We start from the raw sequence: 19,849 nt of genomic DNA, 5'->3' as shown, positions 1-19,849 counted from the left end.
TCCGCCCCAAGCCTCTCCCAGGCCCACTCTGACCGCGCAGACCGCTGGTCGGACACGTCAGTAGCCCATCGCGCCCAGAGCCGCCCTAGAGCCCCCGGCCGGGGCTCAGGGAAGAGCTGCGCGGGCAGGCCACGAGGAGGAGGACCCTTGCCCGGGGCTTAGCGAAGCGCGGGCTGCAGCGCAGCGCTGCCCCCGAGGATCCAGAGAGGAGGAGCGTGTCCGATGTAAGCTCCGGGAAGACCCCTGGCCAGAAAGTGGACGAGTTGGAGGGTCAGGGCTGTGCAGAGAAGCTGGACGGGAGCGGCACGGCGCGGGGGAAGGCGGCGCGGAGGCCGACAGAGGGAGGGTTGGGGCGAGGGCTGCAGCAGTGAGTGAACGAACGAGGCCGCAATGGAGGAGGCGCGGGCACAGCCCAGAGCAAGATCTTCAGAGAGAGAAGGAAACGGGTCGCGCAGGACCCGAAAGGGCTCCAGGGGCGGGGTCCTGGCCTTGGAGGCGGAGCCCCGAGGGCGGGTCTCTTGAAGGCGGGGCCGAGGGTCCTGGAGGCGGGACCTTGGGAGCCAGAGTGCCCCTAGTCGCGTTCTTCAGCCGCCGTGGCCCTCCCTACAGGGAAGGTCTCCACCGTGAGATGGATGCAGAAGGAGGCCCTGACAGGGCCCCGCTGCCCGGGGCCCGCAGCCCCGCGGAGATCGCCATCGTCCTGGCTGACTTGCCTTCCTGAGTACATGCCCGCGAAGGCGGGGCCTGCGGCAGACGGGCCAGCCAGGGTCGCTGAGAGCCGCGGGTCTGGGCCGGGCTCCGTCAGAGGCACAAGAGGCCTCCTGGGCAGAGAAGGCCGGTGTCCACTGTGGCAACTCCTCGGACCGGATTTGGCTGGATCAACTGTGTGCGTCCATTTGAGTCCCAGGCCAGGAGAAAGGAACAGGCCTGGCCCGGCTTCAGGTGCACCTGCCAGGAGAGCAGGTGGGAGGAGCCAAGGCAAAGCCCAAGGGTGGCCAGTAACCCAGCTGCCAGCCCTCAAAGGAGGAACGGCGGGCAGACAGCAGCGGTGGCTCACTGATGGTGGTGGGGCATGGCCAGGCAAAGGGCAGGAAAAAAAACACCGAACCTAGTTTTCTGCTAAGGCACAGGCGTCTCAAGACACCAGAGGTGCCTGGAGGGGTCTACTGTGACCACCCCCCAAAGCCTGGCCTTGGAGAGTGCAGGGAGTCCTAACATCTGGAGCCGAGATCCATGTTGGACCCTGACACACACACACACACACACACACACACACACACGCACCCCCGCCCCCGTCAGCCTCTGGCTCCAGGATCTTAGAGGAAAGCCACCCTACAAGAGGGGCAGAGCCAGGCCGTGAGGTGGGGGCTCCAGACTTGGGGCTCATGGCACAGGATGGGGTGCACCAGCTTTGTGACCTGGGAGGGAAGGGGTCCCCAGTGGCTCAGGATGGCCCAAGGCTCCCAGGCCAGCCTCCATACTCTGCACGGGGCTGCAGCTCAAAAACCTAAAGCTGAAGACCTACCCCAAGAATCAGCAGGTGAGGCAGAGCAGGAGAGAGAAAGGGTTTATTTCCTCCAGCCGAGTGGCCACGCCACGTGGCCGATGTACATTCCAGGCTGGGGATGCAGAGGTGTCCCTGAGTCATCACCTGTGCCCTCCCTGTCCTTCCTCTCAGCAATGGCAGAAGCCAGGCCTCGACCCTAAACCCCTCCCCCACCACAGGCTCCGAGGCTTCTTGCTGCACCCTGGAGGAGCGGACCACTGCTCAGGGGGCCAGAGGCCAGCCCCAGGTCAGGTGGGCATCCCGTCCAAAAAGGCCAGGTGCTCCTCCAAGGAGAGGCTGAGGTGGGGCCTGAGAGCAGGAGAACAAGCTTGTGGGAGGGGCTCCAGGGAACGAGGGCACTCCCAGGACGCGAGCCCCAGCCAAAGCCACAGGGGAAACCAGGATGGCCCTTCCAGGGGGAAGCCCCAGCCAGGTTCCAGGGGTCTTCACAGGGCCGTTTCCTTGGAGACCTTGGTCCCCAGCTGCTGGGGAGGCTTGAAGCTGAGCACCTCTTTATACGTGACACCTGGGGCAGGGTGAGAGTGACAGAGTTACGCGAGACGGGGCCCCTCGCCCCTCAGACAGCTCCCCTCACACCATCCCTGCTGAGATGGTCGCCAGCAACCAAGACGAAGCCCCCGGCCCAGCTCCCTGGTGCTCACCCCGACCAGCCAGAAGTCCCGTGGGGTTCCACTCAGGGTGAGGGTGGGAGTGGGGGTGGGGAGAGCTCCCAGGCCCAGGGCACAGGCTTTGAGCCACTGACCTAGGGGCTCCCCACCCCTAAAAACGACAGGGTCAGAGGTCAGCAGGTGGGCTCCTTTGTCTCACACGTGCAGGGGCATCCTAAGTCACAGCCACTTTCAGCCCACCCGTGGCCAGCCACAGGGACTGTCCTCCTACCCACGGCCCCTAGATTGCCCTTGGCCCCGCAGCCTGCCTGTGAGCGGAAGATGACCCAGGAAGGTGAAACAGTGTTCACCGGCACGGCTGCTCAAGGTTGTAGCAGGGCACACTCCAGCTTCCAGATGAGTGTGAAGCCCCCCCCCCCAACAACCTGCAGCGCCCACCTCCCTGCCTGTGCTCCTGCTGGAAGGGACGGGCCGGCTCTGTTCAGCCTGCCCCAGCGGGTCCCTCCCCCAGTCCTGGAAGCACCCGTTTGGAGACCACTGGTACTCCCCAGGCCCAGCTGGGAAGGACTGTGCCTTTAGAGCAGGTGCCCCTGTGGCTCCTCCCCCACGGGGTGCCTCCCAGGCCCGTCACCTGACCCTGGAGCAAAAGCCGGCACGCGCAGAGAAAGTTTGTGTGGAGAGGCCATTGCTGTGGGGCTGGCTTCTCCCAGGGGAACAGGACGGGGTGAATTTGCATCCCTGACCAGGGGCTCAGCCACAAACGGTCACGTACCTACCACAGTCTGCAGTCAAAGCAGAAACTCTTACTACGCTTTGTGGCTGGACCGCAGGAGGGATCCTGTGGCCTGTGGTTTGGGGCTACCTTTTTTAGCAACAGAAAACTTAAAAGCAAAAAACACAGCACCGATAAGGGCAGAACCCCTGCGGGTGGCACTGAGAACCCAGTGACGCCGAGCGGCGCAGCTGGAGAACCACCACCTGCCCAGCCCCACCCTCCCCCACGCGCAGAACCCCAGCGCGGGTCTGAGGCAGAGGCAGCATGGGGTCTAGGACCATGGCAGCCAGCACCACAGCTCCAAGGGCACAGGCTGCTCCCGCAGACATCCCTGCTCCCCCGGCGGGTCCTGCAGCCGAGAGGACACCTGCCCTGCTGCGGTGGAGATAGACAAGGCCCACTCCAGCACGAAGGAGGCTGGAGACCTGGGCAGGTGTTCCTGAGCCCAGCCTCAGACTGAGCAGGCCCGGGCAGCCCTCAGAGATGAGGAGGGGTCCTTGGTCTAGGGGGACGGCTGACGCAAAGCCTGGAGGTGCAGCAGAGGTGGAGTGGGGGCTGAACGGCTCAGAGGGCGGGGGTGGGGGGGACACGGGAGGGCTAGCGAGGAAGGGTGAGGCGCTGCCTGGAGTGGACCTTATCCTGCTTGTGGGACGAGGGGGTGTGCAGCTGCTCAGGTGGGAGGGCTCCCGGAAGGGGCAGAGAGAAGCAAGGAGATTCAAGGGGTAGGAGCTGAGGCCTGGGGAGTGGGTGCCAAGGGGCTCCAGGGTGACCCGGTCTCTGGCCCAGAGGGCAGGGGGCACGCTGGCAGGTCCGGGGGCCGGGAGCAGCCCCGTGCCTGTGGCTGTCCTGAGCCTGGAGCCGCCTCCCTGCGAGTTCCAACCAAAATCCCTCTCCTCTCTGTGCAGAGCCTTTGCCGGGAACGCCCTCCCTTTCATCTTTCAGCTACTTCTTCTATGTTTTGGTCTTTTCAGGGCTGCACCCGCAGCATAGGGAAGTTCCCAGGCCAGGGGTCAAATCAGAGCTGCATTTGCGACCTGTGGCCTACCCCACCGCTCATGGCAACGCCGGATCCTTCACCCACTGAGCGAGGCCAGGGACGGAACCTGCATCATCCTGGATACTAGTTGGGTTCGTTACCACTGAGCCCCGACAAGAACTCCATCCTTCAGCTCCTCTGCCCTCTGCCCTGTTCCTCACCTAACCTGCAGCCCGGGGTGGGGGGGCCCAGGACCCCGGGCCCCGGCCACCTGCACGGGGCTTGTGCGGTCGAGCCGCGGACCCTGCCCAGAGCCCTGCACTCACGCTTCCACTCGTCCAGCGTGCGATCCACGTCATCAAAGGACTCGTCATACTTCTGGGCCTTGGGCTCATCCTCCGTGTCCTGCAGCGACTCGAAGTAGGGGTGGGTCAACGCCTCGGCCGCCGTCACCCGCCGCTCTGCATCCAGCACCAGCATTTTCTCCAGGAGGTTCACCGCTGGGGGAAGGGTGGGTCAGGCCTGGCTGAGGGGAGCGCCCCGGGTCCCCGCACCAGGTCACGGACCCCATGCCCACGCCAGCCCCACCCTACCCAGAGGGCTCGCGTTGGTCAGGACGGAGGCAAAATCCTTTTTCTCCAGCTCAGGGAGACCCTTCATGTAATTCTTGGCCTGCGTGGGAAGCGAGGGTGAGGGGCCGGCCCCGCGGCCCAGGCCCAGGCTCCAGCCCACGGCCCCCTCCCGACTGACATCCGCACTCTGCAGCCTCTGCACGAACTCCTCGGGGGGCGTCCCCGTCACCTTCATGATCTCCTTCAGCTGGTCCAGGTCTCGGCTGAGGTCAGGAGCACAGCGTGGGGCCAGAGTGCGGAGCTGGTGGAGGGGAGCCCCGGCCTGCCTCCCCGCCCCCCCCAGGAGGAGGGGAGCCCCGCCCCCGCCCCCCCAGGAGGAGGGAGCCCCGCCTGGCTCCAGGTGGAGGATACGGTCACTGCCTCTGAAGAGCGTCTTCCCTGTGATCATCTCGGCCATGATGCAGCCCACTGACCAGATGTCCACTGGGACAAAAGCCCCTGCATCAGGGCTCGGTGGGCTGGGGAGGGGGACACACACAGACCGCGGCGGGCGGGGGGGGAGCGGACAGACACGGGAGTGGGTGCAGTGGAGGGGGCGAGGCACAGGCGCCATCAGCCCGCCTGGCGCAGCCCAGCTCGGCAGCCCCCCCCCCCCGACAGCAGGGGCGCAGGCAGGGCGGCTTGGAGGCTGGGGCGGGGAGCCCCTGAGCCTCCGGCGGTTCCTCACCCGTCTGCGTGTAGTGCATCCAATTCAAGATGACCTCAGGTGCCCGGTACCAGCGCGTCACCACGTACCCAGTCATCTCGCTGTCGGCCTGTCTGGCCAGGCCGAAGTCCAGGATCTATGGGCAGAATCGGGAAGGTGGGGCACCGGGGGGCGGGGGGGGGGGAGCGGGGGCAGCTTGCGGCCCAGGAGACCCGAAGAGGACTGGGCACACCAGGGTCTCCAGGACACCCTCTGGGCTCTGAGGTCACAGCCACGTACCCCTAAGCCTCCCCCTTCGGTGCCTCCCCACAGCCAGTCACCCCAAATTCTAGACCAGGCACCCCAGAGGGGTCTCCTTCCCTGCCCTCCCCTCCCCGCTAACCCCGCAGGGCCTGGCGGCACCTCTGGGGAGGCCTCCTCAGCCCAGCCCTGGCTCAAGCCCAGGGAGCCGGGCACACATTCCCCACCAGCAAGGTCCCACAGGGCCCATCTGCCCATCAACTGCTTGCCAGTGCCTGTGCCAGGCCTCCTGCAGGCCAAGGGCTGAGGGCACGGCAAGCAGCAGGGCAGGTTGAGGGAGGCCCGAGCCCCCAGTTGGCACACACCTTCAGCTCACAGTCCTCATTCACCACCAGGTTGCCAGGCTTCAGGTCCTGCGAACAAAAGACGGCTGTGCAGCACCCCCCGCCCGCCCGCCCCAGGGTGCAAAGGGGAGGGCCTGGGCCGCGCCCGACCGTGGGAGCATCCAGGCCGCTGAGGGTGCAGGGGCGTGGGCCCCAGGGCTGTGTGCAGGCCTTATGCCCCGTCCAGTGAGAAAGGAGGCCCCTGAGCTCGAGGGCCAGGACTCACCCTGTGGATGACGCCAGCAGCATGGATGTACTGTGTGGACAGAGCGGGCAGCGGCAGTGAGCTCAGGGGGACCTCAGAGCCCCGGCCCAGCCCCGGGGCTCCACCCCCTGTGACGGCCCCCCACCTTCAGCCCCTTCAGCATCTGGTAGACAAGGAACTGGATTCGGTCGTCACTCAGCTTCTCGTGCTTCATGAGCTTTCCCAGGTCGGTGCCCATGAACGGCATCACCAGGTAACTGCAGGGACCGGGCAGGTAGAGACGGCAGGTGTCACGCCTGGGGGCCCAGGCCCGGGCGCCCCCGTCACCCTGCAGCACCCGGCCTCCGGCTCCCACAGGCCTGCACGGGGCCCCATCCTGCTGGCCCCACGCAGCCCAGCAGGTCACGGCCGTGCTTCGGGGTTTCCTGAAGGGAGCTTGCCTGCTGGGGGTGGCGGGGAGGGCGCAAGAGAGAGAAGGGAAGCGCCCGAGGGCAGGTGGGACAGCAGGACATGTAGGTCAGAGGCGGGGCTGGACAGGTGGAGGGAGAGAGAAAGGGAGAGACACACAACGGCCCGCCAGGACACAGAGGCCAGTGTGCGTCCTCGTCCTTCCCAGGCCTTCCCAGGCCTGGCCCTTGGCTCTTGGCTGACAACAGTGTGAGTCCAGGGGTGGCCTCCTGGGCAGCCGCGGGGCAGGCTCAGCAGAGCAGGGCAGCGCTGGGTGCCCTGTGGCGCCCCTCCCCTGCCACCAGCAAAGGTCAACGGCTCCAATTACAGGCCACGCACTTAGTGCCAGGGTGCCAGAGCACGGGACTTGCTAACAGACCCTCAGGTCCAAGGCTGGCATCACTGGCACTGGAGCAGGAGGCCCAGGTCCATCAGGCAGTACCTAACGGTACTGCCTCCAGCCACCCCCCTGCCAACCCCCAACCTGAAGCTGACACCCAGGAGCCACCCAACACCACCTGCTCTGCCGGGCCAGCCCCAGGCGGCACTCACAAGTCTGTAAAATCATCCAGGGTCTCATCGGGCGTGAACACGTCCAGCAGCCCAATCACCTGGGGAGGAGGCCAGAGCACCAGGTTGGCAGGGAACACGGGGGCTCAGACACAGCCTGCTCTGGGCAGGAAAGCCTCCTGCAACTGGCCTGGTCTCCCCCCACCATTCAGGGCCTGGCTCTTGCCCACCAGCAGCTCAACCCAGCCCTGGCACACACGCCCATGGACAAAGGCTATTTTGGGATGGTGACAGCCAGGATCCTCCAGGGGAGGGGCGGCCCCAAGTCTGGGTCAGCTCCCAGGCCATCCAAGGAGCACCAGCCCCATGGCCCTTCCTCCCCCTCTTGCTGTCCCCACTGAAGACCCAGGACCACTGTGGGGACAGCCTCTCAGGGGAGAGTTCCTTCGAGAGGCTGCGCCTCTGCCAGAGGCCCAGGCAGGCAGCACTGTGGCCACATCGACAGCCCTCTGACCAGGGGTGGTGGACAGCAGACAGGTAATGTGACAACTGCTACCTGGGGTTCCAGTGACACGGCCTCCAGGGACCCTGGGAGGCTGAGAATCAGAGTGGCTGGAGGAGCAGGTGGATGCACTGGCAGGGGGACACCTGGCAGAAGCCAGGCAAATGATGGCCGGGGCAAGAGGGAAATTGCTTGGCGCGTTTGAGGAACACGGGAGAGAGGCCAGGTGGCCAAGGACCAGGCCAAGGAGTAGCCAAGGAGAAGCCGAAGGGAACCCGAGCAGGCCCTCGAACACCAGGAAGGTTTGCTTTGATCCTAAGAGCCACTGAGGACGGTGAGATGCTGAATGTGTCCCCTGGCTGCTATATGGGGACAAACCAGAGTGAGGTGAAGGTGGACGGGAGTGGAGGGACAGCTAGATGACCAAAGCAGACACCAGGGCCAGAGATGTGGGCGGGGTGGAGGGAACAGAGTGGGACATCCAGAGGGGCCTGGAGGCAGGTAAGCCGAGGGCCCTGGGAGGAGGCTTTGGCAGGAATGGGGGGGGGGTATCCACCAGGTTGATGGAGATGTCTAGGCCTCTGCGGTGCAGACAGGGCCTGGGGCGGGGGCGGGGGGGGGGGGGAAGGACGGAGGACCTCACGCGGGTGTGCCACTAGGCCTCACCGAGCCTAGCTCCTCCTAGTAACTGGGTTTAGGAAGCTCTCGGAACAGTCCTGCAGGTTGCAGCGCTCCGCGCTGTGGGTCAGGGGCTCCCCTGGGAGAAGGACCCACTGGTACAGATCAGGGCGGGAGGTAACTGGACAGAAGGCCTAGAGATGGCACTGGAGCAGCAGGTGGTGGGGGGAGTGGTGGTGGGGAGAAGCCGGGTGAGGACTCTCTGGGAGAGGACAAGCCAGAGTGTGACCAGATGTGACCCAGAGGCAGTAAAGGCCCGGCTGGGCTGGTGAATGGGTGCCACCCGGGAAGGGTCAAGGGTAGAGGAGTCTGAGAGAAAGAAGGACCCTCTCTGCGAGGGGCTGAGAGGTGGGCGTTGGTCAGGAGCCAAGGGGTGAGTTTCCTGGTGGACACGGAGGCTCATTCTCGTGGTTCTGATGAGCCAGGAGGCGCCAGACCAACACGATCAGTCGGGGTCTGGGCACCCAGATCACCAGCCCTCAGACTGGGCAGGGGTGGCTTGTGTGGGAGAGGACAGAGCTCAAGGCCACAGGCAAACAGCAGGAGCACCCCCAGCAGAGGGAAGGGCTCTTAGCAGCCAGCAGCGTCCCCAGGAGAGGCTTGAGGCAGTTCCGGACGCAACAGAGACTTTTCCCTGCCGGAGGCTGGGTCCAGCCCCTACCCCAAGGGCTGTGAAATGCACGCCGCTGGACATGAGGAAGGCGTGTGCCCCGTGTCCTTCGCACACCAGCTCCCCAAGGCCCACACAGGCCCCCTCGGGGCTCCCAGGGCTGGGGCTCAGGAGGTAGAGGGAGCACAGCGGGTTCAGGAGGGGGTGCCCAGAAGAGACACGGTGCCCCTTCCAGAGACTCGCCTCTCGCCTCGGGGATCCTGCTTGGAGGCGGGACCTGGAGTGAGCCCCGGGCAAGAGGGCGTCGTCCCCTGACGGGGGCCTGGGCCGGGCGGACGAGCCGGATGTGGCCTCGGGAAGGAGCCAAAGACCAGACCGGAGTCCTCTCCAGGGCCTCGCCGCCGCCGAGGGGCCGCGGGACAGGCGGGCGCGGGCGCGGGGGCGGGGGGGGGGGGGGAGCGAGGCGACCGCGCGACTCACGTTGTCGTGGCGCATGTGCTTGAGCAGGCGCAGCTCGCGGTAGGCGCGCTTGGCGAACAGCTCGGACTGGAAGGGCCGGTACAGCTTCTTGATGGCCACCTTGGCCCCGGTGCGGGTGTCCACCGCCGAGCTGCGGGACGCACCGCTTAGCAGGAGGGCCGGCCTCGCCGCCCGGCCCCCCGCCCGGCCTGCGCTCACCACACGGCGCCGTAGGCGCCCGAGCCCACGGGCTGCAGGTCCTGGTACACGACGCGCACCTCCCAGGCCGTCTTGGTCACCTCCTGGCGGTAAAAGCCCTTGCGGGCGGCCGCCGGGGCGCTCATGGCTGGCCGGGCACCGCCCCGCCGCAGACCCCGCGCCCCGAGGACCCGGGGCCCGAGCCCCGCGGGGCACCCTGGCGCGCGCCCCTGGCCGCGGCGCGGGGCAGAGCCGGCGCCGCGCCGCGCCGCCCGTCGCCGCCGGGGCTCCCCCGCTCCCGGCTCTCGCCTCCGAGCTCTCCGGAGCCGCCGACCCCGGCCCGGGCGCAGCGCGGCCCCTCCCCGGCCGGCGCACCAACCGGCCCCGGGCCCGCGCGCACGTGACGCCGCGCCCGCCCTCCGGCCCCTCCGGAAACCTGAGGCGGCCGCCCGGCCGCCCGCCCTGCCGGAGGCCGGAGCCGGAGCCGGGGGAGGGGACGGAGGGGACGGGGAGCGGCGCCCGCCGCCCCGGCTCGGCCCAGCCCCCGGCGCCCGCCCCTGCCCTTGCGATGAAGCCAGCAGACCTCCAGAGAGGAGGCGTCTTAACAGGGGCCGCGCGGGGCCCGCGTCTCCCGCCTGCAAGCACCGCCCCGGGCCGCTGGCCCACGGCGGGCGGCCTCCCGGAGCTGGGCAACCTCCAGCCCATCCCCGATCACTGTCCACCCCCCAGCGCGCCGCCTGGTCGGCCCCAGCTCCGCCGTCCCCAGCACCTGCCTTCCCCCTTCCCCCTTTCCCTAGGAAAAAGTCAGTTCCATCTCCCAAGTCATACAGTTGCAAGTCCCTCTGCCTGTCCGGCCCCTGCCCAGCCTAGGCCCTCTGGTTTGTTCAAAGGCCAGCGGGAGCCTCCTCTCTCTCTCCAGGAAGGTGTGCCTGACCCCAGGGGTGAAAGGGCCTCTCAGTGCCCCGCCCCAGGTGGGGGCTTCATCATTTCATGGGTTTGGCCCCTCCTCAACCCGCTGCTCCTGCAGGACAGAGCCCCCAGTCCTTTCCTTGTCCTCCCCTGGCCCAGTGACCCAGGCAGGAGAGTGGGGTAAGAAGATCCCCAGGGCCCCCTGCCCCGCCCTCTGTGCCCTGCACCATGAATCAGCAGCTGAGCAGCTCAGGCCTGGCCAGAGCAGCTTTACACCTGGGCTGCCGAGGGCATCTGGGCGCTCTGGAGTGGCCGGCTGGTCAGTGGGAGCAGCCTGGGGTCACTGGAGCCACCACCGCCTCTCCCCAGGTGCTTCATGCCCTGGGCTGCCTGTGGCACTCTGCCTGCCTCCTCCAGGAAGCCCCCAGCAGTCCAGAGGTTTCTGCGTCAGACCAGACCCCCCAGTGAGGCATGTCCCAGTTCTGCTCCTGTTCGCCCCCGGCCCCCCGCCCAGGACTGGACCCAGCCTGGTCTCCAGGGGTTTTCCAGGACCAGAAGCCCAGTACCCGCACCACCCAGGCCTCTGGAGGCCCACCTCCCCAGTGGTCTGCACCCCAAGGCCTAGGGCAGAGACACAGGCTGTCCCTGTCCTGCGGATACCCTGCCTGATTCCCCCTGGGGGGGTGCCTGTGGGCTGAAGCAGCCCGCCATCTCCCTGGCCCTGGGAGGGGCAGGCCTTTGCTCTCAGAGACCCCTGCTGCCCCCCACGTCTTCCCTGACCACTGGGTGAGGGGGCAGGTCTGGATCTGGACCAGAGCCCGTGCAGTAAACCCCGGCAGGACAGACAGCACCCCTCACTCTCAGCAAGCAGGGAAGATGCTGAGACCGCTGCTTGTCTGTCCAAGGACCGGAGGAATGGGGCCACCCCTCCAGGCCGTGGGGACAGCAGGCAGCAGGCCCTGGAGCCCAAGACACAAGCTGAGCGAGAGAGGACCCCTTTTATTGTGAAACCCTGGGGCAGGCACTTGACATTCAGATCTCCCTGATCCCGCAAGGCCAGGGGTCGCCCCCCAGCCCGCCTGACAGAGAAGCCCCTTGAGGGAGGACCCGCACCCCCAGTGCATTTCCAGCAGAGGCTGGAGGTCAGCTGCACCCTGGAGGGGCAAGACAGGGCTGCCCTGCAGACGCAGAGCAGGCAGAGGTTTTCTTCAGGGGCTCTGGGCCAGGGGCCAGGATCCGAGTCCATACCGGAGTGTGGGTCCTCCATGCTGGAGCCCCCAGGCCTGCCAGCCCCCCAGCTGGCATGGTGCCCTCGGGCCTCTGGAACCTGCTGCAGATCCCATGCCCAAGGAGACAGGATCCTTTTGCTCACATGGCTGACCCTGGTCACCTCGCCCCTGGCCGGCAGCACGGCTCCCGCCCCAGGACCTGGGGGGGTGGGCAATAGTGAGCCACCGCCACTGCCGCCCCAACTTGGGCCTCCTGCTGGTCATGGTCGCTGGCCTTTGGATGCCCTCAGGTCCACACATGCCTGCGTCTGCTTTGACATGTGAATCCCAGGTGTGCCCCAGATAGCACAGGTGAACACATGGCTCCAGGCAGCTGTCCCCACCTGCCCCCCAGGGAAGATTCGGCTCAGCACTTTGCAGGGCAGCCCCTTCCCACTGAGCGGCTCTGACCACCCAGACTTTTGTCTCCAGGAGGCTGGGCCCCAAAGCACCACCACCCCCCCGCCCCGCCGACCATGCGACAGCCCTCTTCGGCTCAGGAGACTGGAAACAGACACCATCCCCGGGGGGTGCTAGGGCACTCAGGTCCCCCACAGTGAGGTCCCAAGGGAGACCCAGGTTGCTGGGAGCGGGTTGGGGACCAAGGAAGTCCAGACAGCTCTGCCCAGACTCCCACGTCGGTGGCTCACACACGAGCATCCACGTGTGCAAACTCGCCCCAAGGAGCATCACGTAGACAAGGGGTCCTGGGAGGCAGGCTGAGGGAGGGGGCGGGCCGGCTCAGGCCCTGCCTTGAGGTCGCCTCACTGCTCAACCTCCAGGCTGCCAGGTGGCCGCGGTGGCTCCGGGGGCTTGAAGCTGAGGACCTCCTGGTAGGTGAGCTCTGCGGGGGGAGCGGAAGGGTGAGCTCAGGCCCTCAGCAGCCCAGGCGCTTGGGCTCCTTCCTGGGCCTGCCTTGCGTGGCCTCTGAGCCTCCGATGGACACACCAGACCCCTGGAGTGGGGCAGGGGCACCTTGTCACCCACCCAGACCACTCTCCAGAGGAACGGGAGCACTCTGTGCAGAAAACAGGCAGCGCCTGGCCCAAGGGGCCCACGGCCCCACCCCCACCCCCACCCACCCTTCCATTCCTCCGCCGTGCGCTCCTTGGCCTCGATGCTCTCATCGTAGGGCTCTGCTTCCGGCTCATCCTCCGGGTCGTGGTACTGGCTGAAGTAGGCGTGGGACAGGGCCTCGGCCGCGCTGACCCTCTGGTCACTGTCCAGCACCAGCATCCTTCCCAGGAGGTCCACAGCTGCGGGGTGGCCCGGGGGGTCAGCGCCACATCCGGGCGAGACGTGCAGCCCATGCCCCAGGGCCCACGCTCACCCAGGGGGTTGGCGCCGCGGAAGATGCTCCTGAGATCCTTCTGGGGCACGGGGGGCAGCGACTGGATGTACGCCCGGGCCTAGCGGCGTGTGGAGGGGGCTGCTCAGGGCCCACCTCCCCGGGCCTCAGCCAGGTGGGGGCTTGCCAAGAGAAGCCCCCAGACCCGTTCACTCCAACAGGCCTGAGCAAGGGCAGGTGCTGACCAGAGACCTTCCCACTCTGGATCTGGCAGCTCCAGCCCCTCGCCCGGCCCCGATGCCTGGAGGACCTGGGCCTGGTGCCACTCCACTGCCCTGGCCAGGGCATGCCGAGATTTTACCCTCCCTGGCCCTCACGCCAGGAATCCCCGAAGGGGTCAGGTGCCTGCCTTGAGGTCTATTCCACTGTGAGCCGTGCTCCCCACACGGGGCGCCTATTCCCACAGCGCCCCTTCCTCTGGAGTGCCTGGGGGCTTGGTCAGCAGAGGGAGCCGGTGACCGACGACTCACGTGTTCCGAGGATATCTTCGCTAGAACCTCAGGGCTAGGCGTGCCCACCACCTCCATGATGCGCTTCAGCTGGTCGATGTCTGCTTGGCTCAGGAAAGGGCCGGCAGCCGGGCATGGACCCTCCCCAGGAGCCCAGACCCAAGACCTGGGGCACTGCCAGGAGCCTGCTCTCCTATCGCTGGGGACAGTGAGCCCAAGGCGACACGGCGGGGGCAGAGGAGGCGAAACTGGCCAGAAAGGGCCAGAGCCCACCTCCCTCGACCCCCACCCGGCAGGAGGGGGCTCTGGCTCAACCCTCCTCCCTAACCGGGCCAAGGATACAGTCATTTCCTGGGAAGAGGGCCTTTCCCTGGAGCAGCTCGGCCATGATGCAGCCCACAGACCAGATGTCCACTGTGAGAGGAGGCGTCCCCATTAGCCTGCCCACCCGAGGCCCCGCCTTGGAGAGGCAGCTGGGACTGCACCTGCCCAGAGGCCCCTCAGCCACCCCCCCACCCCCAGAGAGCCTTGGCCTCCGGGTCCCACTGCGCCCTCCACAGGCCGCCGGCCGATGTCACCTGTCTGGTTGTAATGCATCCAGTTCAGCATGATCTCGGGGGCACGGTACCAGCGAGTGGCCACGTAGCCAGTCATCTCCTCGTCGGCCTGGCGCGCGAGCCCGAAGTCCAGGATCTGCGGGCACCCCCAGGGCTGTCGGTGCCTCTGGGTCTCCCCTTCCCGCCCGCCAGTCCGGCCCGGCCCCCGCGGCTCACCCGCAGCTCGCAGTCCTCGTTCACGGCCACATTGCTGGGCTTCAGGTCCTGCAGGGCGGGCGGCCAGAGCGGCGTGAGCGAGGAACGCAGCCTGGGCAGGAGCCCCACCCTCGCCGCCTGCACCTACCCGGTGGATGATCCCCGCCGAGTGGATGTACTGCCGAGGGGAGACGCGGGCGTCAGCTTCCGCTCTCGAGCGGCCCGGCCCGCCCCCCTCCCCTGAGCCCACCTTCAGCCCGCGCAGCAGCTGGTACACGAGGAACTGAACGTGCTCGTCGCTCAGCGCCTGGCACTTGACGATGTTATTCAGGTCGGCGCCCATCAGCGTGGTCACCAGGTACCTGCGTGGGGTCAGGGGTCAGCACAGGGGCCCCCCACCCCGCGCCCTCCCTGAACGAGCTCACCAGCTGCGGCTCACACTTCGCTGAAGTCCTCGATGGAGGTGGCCGGTGTGAACACGTCCAGCAGCCCGATGACCTGGGTGTGGAGGGCAGTCAGGACCCGGCGGGCTGAGGACGCCCCACCCCGGGCTCTGCCGCCCCAGCTCACGTTCTCGTGCTTCAGGTGCTTGAGCAGCCGCAGCTCACGGTATGTCCTTCTCGCGTGGATGAGAGACTGGAAGGGGCGTGACAGTTTCTTCACCGCCACCCTCTGGCGCAGCCGAGTGTCATAGGCTGAGCTGCAAGGAGGGCATGAGGCAAGAAGGCCCTGGCACTGGGAGGTGCCCGCACACTCACTCCGAGCCTCTCCTCTCCCTCCTGGGGCAGCTCACCCCCCACCCTTCCCAGCCTGCAGGGTCCCGGCCCGCCCGCCCCGCGGGGGAGCCCAGAGCAGGACCTGGATTAACCTTGACTGCAGAGATTCTTGCCCCCAACTCAGGGTGGAAAAAACATGCCAGGAAGACAGCCACCAACACGCTTCCACAGCAAACAGTCCTCGGGCTCCCCTGGGGGCCCGCACCCTGGGGGCTCCAGAGCCCCCTCCAAAGCCCCTGAATATTCAAAATACGGACAAAAAACTGAGCAAAGGTCTTCACTGCATCAGCACTCTTCACAGTGAGGAACCGGACATTGAAAAATGTCCAGGGGTCCCCGCTGTGGCGCAACAGGATTGGTGGCGTCTTGGGAGAGCTGGGATGCAGGTTCGATCCCCGGCCTGGCTCAGTGCCACAGCTGCGGCTTAGGTCGAGTCGGTGGCTCGGATCTGGTCCCTGGCCCAGGAACTCCAGATGCCGCTGGGCGGCCAACAAAGGACAACAAAATGTCCAGCAGGAGACCGTCTCTGGGCTCAGAGACCACGAAACACCTCCCCTCGCCCAACCCCCTCCCCAGAGGGCCAGGCCTGCAGCGCCCCCAGTCTCCCCACCTACGCTGCACAGCAAACCCTGTCTGGCATCGTCTTTTTTTTTTTGTCTTTTTGCCTTTTCTTGGGCCGCTCCCGCGGCATATGGAGGTTCCCAGGCTAGGGGTCCAATCGGAGCCGCAGCCCCTAGCCTACGCCAGAGCCACAGCAACACGGGATCCAAGCCATGTCTGTGACCCACACCACAGTTCATGGCAACGCCGGATCCTTAACCCACGGAGCAAGGACAGGGATCGAACCAGCAACCTCATGGTTCCCAGTCGGATTCGTTAACCACTGCGCCACGACGGGAACTCCTGTCTGGCATCGTCTTGAAGCACAAAGGGCCTGGCCGCCCAGGGCCCCCCACCTGGCCCTCGGCCCCACTGCCCTTCTGAAAGCGCAGCCTTAGCACCATTTTCCTTCCAGCCGGAGCTCACCTCTTCCCTGCCTCCCACTTCATCTCTTGTCTCCCGTCAAGGACGGCCTCTTCCATCAGGAGGCCGTGGAGCCTCAGGCCACCCCCCAGGCCCACACAGCCCAGCAGCAGTTCCTGGGCCCAGGTGGCAGAGGAGGAAGGCCCTTCCCCCCAGCCTGCAATCTGCAGGGGAAGGTCCAGGTCATTGCTGGGGGGGGGGAGTAGGAAGTGGCCCCTCACTGGGGGTGGGGGTGCAGAGGATCCTTTTGTGTTTGCACAATCCAATGATGGGGGGGCAGAGGTGGCCGGCTTGGCAAGAGGAGGGAGGCACAGCCCTGTGCAGCGAAGCACAGCGGGGCAGACAGAGACCCCCCCTCCGGGAGCAGGACAGTCCCTAGGGCCTCCCAGCAAGAGCTCTGTCAGATCCCCCAGGGGCTGCCCCCTCTTCCTGGCCTTGAGGCCTCAGACATGAAGACAGGCCTGTGGCTGGACTGGCCGAAATGGCCTGCCTGAGGTTCCAAAAGGCTGGCAGGCTGGCCAGTGAAAACCCCTGCTCTGCGCTCCAGTGCTGGGTCTTGGGAGGGAGTCTGAGAAGCCCCTTCTTAACCTTCTGCCAGATCCTAAAGTGACAGTCCCACCACCCTCGAAACCCCCACAGGGGACAGGAGCTGACTGGAACCTCGGGGGTACGCTAAGGACATGCTGGGCTCAGGGGCGCCTCTCAACCTCCGCCTCCGCAGCCAGACTCACTGTACACACCGCGACTGCCGCCAGGACTGTCCGCAAGCCCTCCAGCCCCCACCCGCCCCCTCGCAGAGGCCTCTGCCCCCGCGTCCCTCCTGCTTCCAGCCTCAGGCATCCGTCTGGGCCCCCGGGGCCCAAGTGCAGGGCTGTCTGAGCTCTCTGGCTGGGGGCGAAACTGGGGTGGCATAAGGCGGGCATCTCTGATCAGGTCTACACCCCTTTCCGATCGCAGACCCCCCAGGAAAGCAGGGGAGGCGGCTGGACACACCCGGGAGCTCGAGGCCATGCTGGGGGCGTTGGGGGGGGGAATGGGGGGCGCTGCCCTCCCTTCAGAGGAGCTGTTCTTTCTCAAACAAAACTCCCCACCCTCGGGCGGGGGCATCTGCTCGACCCCAGGACCTCGTCCCTGACCGGGGCCCCCGGATGCCTGCTCAGACATTTAGGGGCCCGGAGACCTGCCCTCCGGCCAGCTGTGGCTCCGCAGGGTTCGGGCCTGCGGGGGCCGCTCCGGCTCGCAGGGGACGACCCCTCGCCCGCCGGGGAGAGGCTGGCTTGGAAAGTTTCCCTCACGCGCCCGCCCCCCATTCATTCCCCGGATCCGCGTGAGGCCCGGGGGCGGAGGCAGGGCGCGCCCGTCCCCGCGCCGGGCACCCCGCGCCGAGCGGGCAGGGGGCGCGCGCTCGGCCCCCCCACCCCGATCCCCCGCCCGCCCGGCCCGCCCCTACCAGACTGAGCCGTAGGCGCCCGAGCCCACCGGGCGCAGCCCCTGCAGCCGCTGCGGCACCTCCCACACCGTCTTGTTCAGCTCCTGCCGGTAGAAGCCGGCGCGCGGGCCCGACATGTCGGGAGCGGCCGCGGCTCGGCCCGCGCCCCCCGCCCCGCGGAGCCCGAGCGGCGGCCGGAGGCGGGGCGGCCGGGGCGGGGCCGGCGAAGGGCTTCCCGCAGCCGGACGCGCGGCTTCCTGCGCTTCCGAGGCGCGGCCGAGCGGAAACCGGCCTTCCCGCGGCGGCCGCGGGGCCGAGCGGGGCGCTGCGGGGCGCTGCGGGGCGGGGGCGGCCCCGGGACGACGCAGCGCCCGTCCCGCCTCGCCCGCCCGGGGTCCGCGCACCTGCCCGGAGGCCGCAGCGCCTCCCGCGGCGCGGCGCGGCCCGGACCCGGCCGCCGCCTCTCCGGACTCCTGTCCCCGCACCCTCCCCGGCCGCAGCGGCGCCGGCACCTCCCCGCTGCCCGGCCGCTCCCTGCACCCCGCCCTCCGCCTAGCCCGGCTCCCGCGTCCCAGCCCCCTCGGCCTGCTCGGTCCGCGCGGCCCTCCTCTCTCCCCACCTGCTCCGGGCCCCGCGCCCCTCCCCCAGCGCGCTTCTCGAGAGGAAGGTCGAGCCGCCTACCCCGAGGAAGCCGGGGGGCGGCGGCGGGGTGGGGGGGAACGAGGAGAGAGCGTTGGCATCAGAACAGACAGTCCCCGCTCCCGAGAGGCAGGCATTTAGTTGGATAGGGCCCCCTTCCCCGAGGGCAGATGCGGGGGGCCTTGGATCCTGGGCTAGCTGTCTTCCCTCCCCCCGGGGAGGCCGTGTGGCCTTGGCGGTGTGGGTCGCTTCCCGCACGGGGCGGGCTGCTGGGCTGGGCCCAGCCTCCCCTTGGGAGAAGCGGGCCTGCTGAGCCAGGCCTGGAGACCAGCCCTCAGGACCAGGGACAGCGGCGGCACCAAGGGGTCTTTGGGGTGTTGCGCCCGTAAGAGGCTCAGCTGGGTCCTCTTTGGTGCCTGGTCCTCCTGAAACAGATGCCTTTCCTCCTCCTGAAACGGCTCCATCGGCTGTCATCTCTCCCAGGAAGCCCACACTGATCCTCCTGGGTGCGAGGTCAGAACCACAGCTGCTGAGGCCTGGGAACTCCCAGCCCTGCCCGTTTCCTCTCTCCACCCAGAAGGTTCAGTTTTCACAGGCCGGGTTAACCGTGAAGAGGAATGTACCCCTTTTCGGCATCTGGCTAGAGCTCTGGCTGGGCCAGAGCAACTGCTTTCATTTCCCAGGTTGCAGCGACAGGGGCCCTGAAAGAGTGTTGCCCTCCTGACCCTCCCCTCCTCCGGAAGCGGTGGGGCAGGGGCTAGGCTGCCCCATCCAGGAAAGTGGGAAATCAGGCTGAGTGCCCACTCTTCGGTTGTTTTTCGAAATAAGCGAAAACCTGCGTTTTTATGTAAAATCTCCTGATTTTTAGAATATTTTTTAGCTGTTCCCGCAGTGTGCCAAATTCCTGGGACAGGAATGAACGCTGTGCTACAGCAGCGACCCAAACTGCTGCAGTGACAATGCCAGATCCTTAACCCACCATGCCACAGGAAAATTGCTAAATATTGATAACCAAATTAAAATAGAAGTTGGAGTTCCTGCTGTGGCACAGTGGGCTAAGAACCTGACTGCAGGATCTTGGGTTGCTGCAGAGGCACAGGTTGGATCCCAGCCTGGCACAGTGGTTAAAGAATCCAGCGTTGCCACAGCTGTGGTGTAGGTTGCAACAGCAGCTGGGTTTCAATCCCTGGCCTGGGAACATCCGTGTGCCCCTACTTGAGACCCCCTGCCCTTGCAGTGGGTTAAGGATCCCTCTTTGCCACGGCTGCCACTTAGTCTGCAGCTGCAGCTCACATCTCATCCCTGACCTGGGAACTCCATATCCCTCGGGGTGGCCAAAAAATAAACAGGCAAAACAAAACAACATAAAATGTGTCAACAGCAGTACTGGGCAGACACATCTGCCAAATTGGGGCTCTGGGGCAGCCCAGAGGTGAGAAGGGAAGCGGGGTCCCAGTCCCAGCCACTCCGGCTACCCTCGTGTGACTTAGGCCCCATCTCCCGCCATCACCCGGCCTTACTTCCCTCTCTGGGAGCCAGCCCGTTGGTTGGGGGTGATGGAGTGAGGGCGCTGGTGTCCCCCTCCCCCAGCTGCCCTGCCCAGGCCTCCTCAGGCTCTCACGCTGGGGGCGCCTTTTCCATAGTGGGCTGAGGTTTTGTGCGGAATTCATGAAGCTGCAGCTCAAGCAGAAGGCGAATAGGCGGGAGGCAGCAGGACCGTGGGAACCTGCGGCTGGCCTCGGGGAGGGACCGCCTTTGTCTGAGCCCTGCCTGGCCGGGCGGGCGGCGTTCCCATGGCAACGGGCTGCCCTTCCCGGAGG

At 66.8% G+C, this 19,849-nt stretch overlaps 2 protein-coding genes across 5 annotated transcripts; both read right to left on the bottom strand.

The window, feature by feature from the left end:
- Positions 1 to 1,551: 1,551 nt before the first annotated feature.
- MAPK12 (mitogen-activated protein kinase 12) lies at positions 1,552 to 9,641 on the bottom strand. Of its 3 annotated transcripts, none has more exons than XM_047785918.1 (12): positions 9,458 to 9,641; positions 9,260 to 9,389; positions 7,032 to 7,090; positions 6,178 to 6,289; positions 6,054 to 6,083; positions 5,810 to 5,857; positions 5,226 to 5,340; positions 4,910 to 4,981; positions 4,728 to 4,756; positions 4,520 to 4,598; positions 4,253 to 4,426; positions 1,552 to 2,072 (listed from the first exon to the last, which is right to left on the bottom strand). In XM_047785918.1, exons 1-12 carry the CDS (start codon positions 9,580 to 9,582, stop codon positions 1,993 to 1,995), a joined length of 1,053 nt encoding a protein of 350 aa, XP_047641874.1. In that variant the 5' UTR covers positions 9,583 to 9,641; the 3' UTR covers positions 1,552 to 1,992. The 3 variants fall into 3 exon arrangements, with proteins under 3 accessions (XP_047641874.1, XP_047641873.1, XP_047641875.1); XM_047785917.1 differs by having other exon boundaries at positions 4,677 to 4,756; positions 9,458 to 9,639; XM_047785919.1 differs by having other exon boundaries at positions 4,677 to 4,756; positions 9,517 to 9,624.
- A 1,683-nt stretch (positions 9,642 to 11,324) lies between these two features.
- On the bottom strand, positions 11,325 to 17,588 carry MAPK11 (mitogen-activated protein kinase 11). Of its 2 annotated transcripts, XM_047785903.1 has the most exons (12): positions 17,412 to 17,588; positions 14,733 to 14,862; positions 14,602 to 14,660; positions 14,413 to 14,524; positions 14,311 to 14,340; positions 14,184 to 14,231; positions 13,989 to 14,103; positions 13,753 to 13,824; positions 13,432 to 13,511; positions 12,944 to 13,022; positions 12,696 to 12,869; positions 11,325 to 12,457 (listed from the first exon to the last, which is right to left on the bottom strand). In XM_047785903.1, exons 1-12 carry the CDS (start codon positions 17,525 to 17,527, stop codon positions 12,378 to 12,380), a joined length of 1,095 nt encoding a protein of 364 aa, XP_047641859.1. In that variant the 5' UTR covers positions 17,528 to 17,588; the 3' UTR covers positions 11,325 to 12,377. The 2 variants fall into 2 exon arrangements, with proteins under 2 accessions (XP_047641859.1, XP_047641858.1); XM_047785902.1 differs by lacking the exon at positions 12,944 to 13,022 and having other exon boundaries at positions 17,412 to 17,575.
- Between the last annotated feature and the right edge of the window lie 2,261 nt (positions 17,589 to 19,849).

The sequence above is a fragment of the Phacochoerus africanus genome, chromosome 7 (assembly GCF_016906955.1).
Source record: "Phacochoerus africanus isolate WHEZ1 chromosome 7, ROS_Pafr_v1, whole genome shotgun sequence".
In the NCBI taxonomy this organism is placed as follows: domain Eukaryota; kingdom Metazoa; phylum Chordata; class Mammalia; order Artiodactyla; family Suidae; genus Phacochoerus; species Phacochoerus africanus.
Note: the sequence above shows the minus strand (reverse complement) of the source record. Positions and strands in the feature narration are given on the sequence as shown.

What these genes read in the sequence shown, in the direction of transcription:
- MAPK12 (XM_047785917.1), bottom strand. Translation starts at nt 9,582, where the DNA reads ATGAGCGCCCCGGCGGCCGCCCGCAAGGGCTTTTACCGCCAGGAGGTG. An exon ending in ATGAGGACTGTGAGCTGAAG is followed by an intron (nt 5,341 to 5,809) that starts GTGTGTGCCAAC and finishes TTCTGCCCATAG; the next exon opens with ATCCTGGACTTCGGCCTGGC. An exon ending in GCTCTTCAGAGGCAGTGACC is followed by an intron (nt 4,757 to 4,909) that starts GTATCCTCCACC and finishes ACCTCAGCCGAG; the next exon opens with ACCTGGACCAGCTGAAGGAG.
- MAPK11 (XM_047785902.1), bottom strand. Translation starts at nt 17,527, where the DNA reads ATGTCGGGCCCGCGCGCCGGCTTCTACCGGCAGGAGCTGAACAAGACG. An exon ending in GGCGCCTACGGCTCAGTCTG is followed by an intron (nt 14,863 to 17,411) that starts GTAGGGGCGGGC and finishes CCCTCCTTGCAG; the next exon opens with CTCAGCCTATGACACTCGGC. An exon ending in CACGGCGGAGGAATGGAAGG is followed by an intron (nt 12,458 to 12,695) that starts GTGGGTGGGGGT and finishes CTCCCCCCGCAG; the next exon opens with AGCTCACCTACCAGGAGGTC.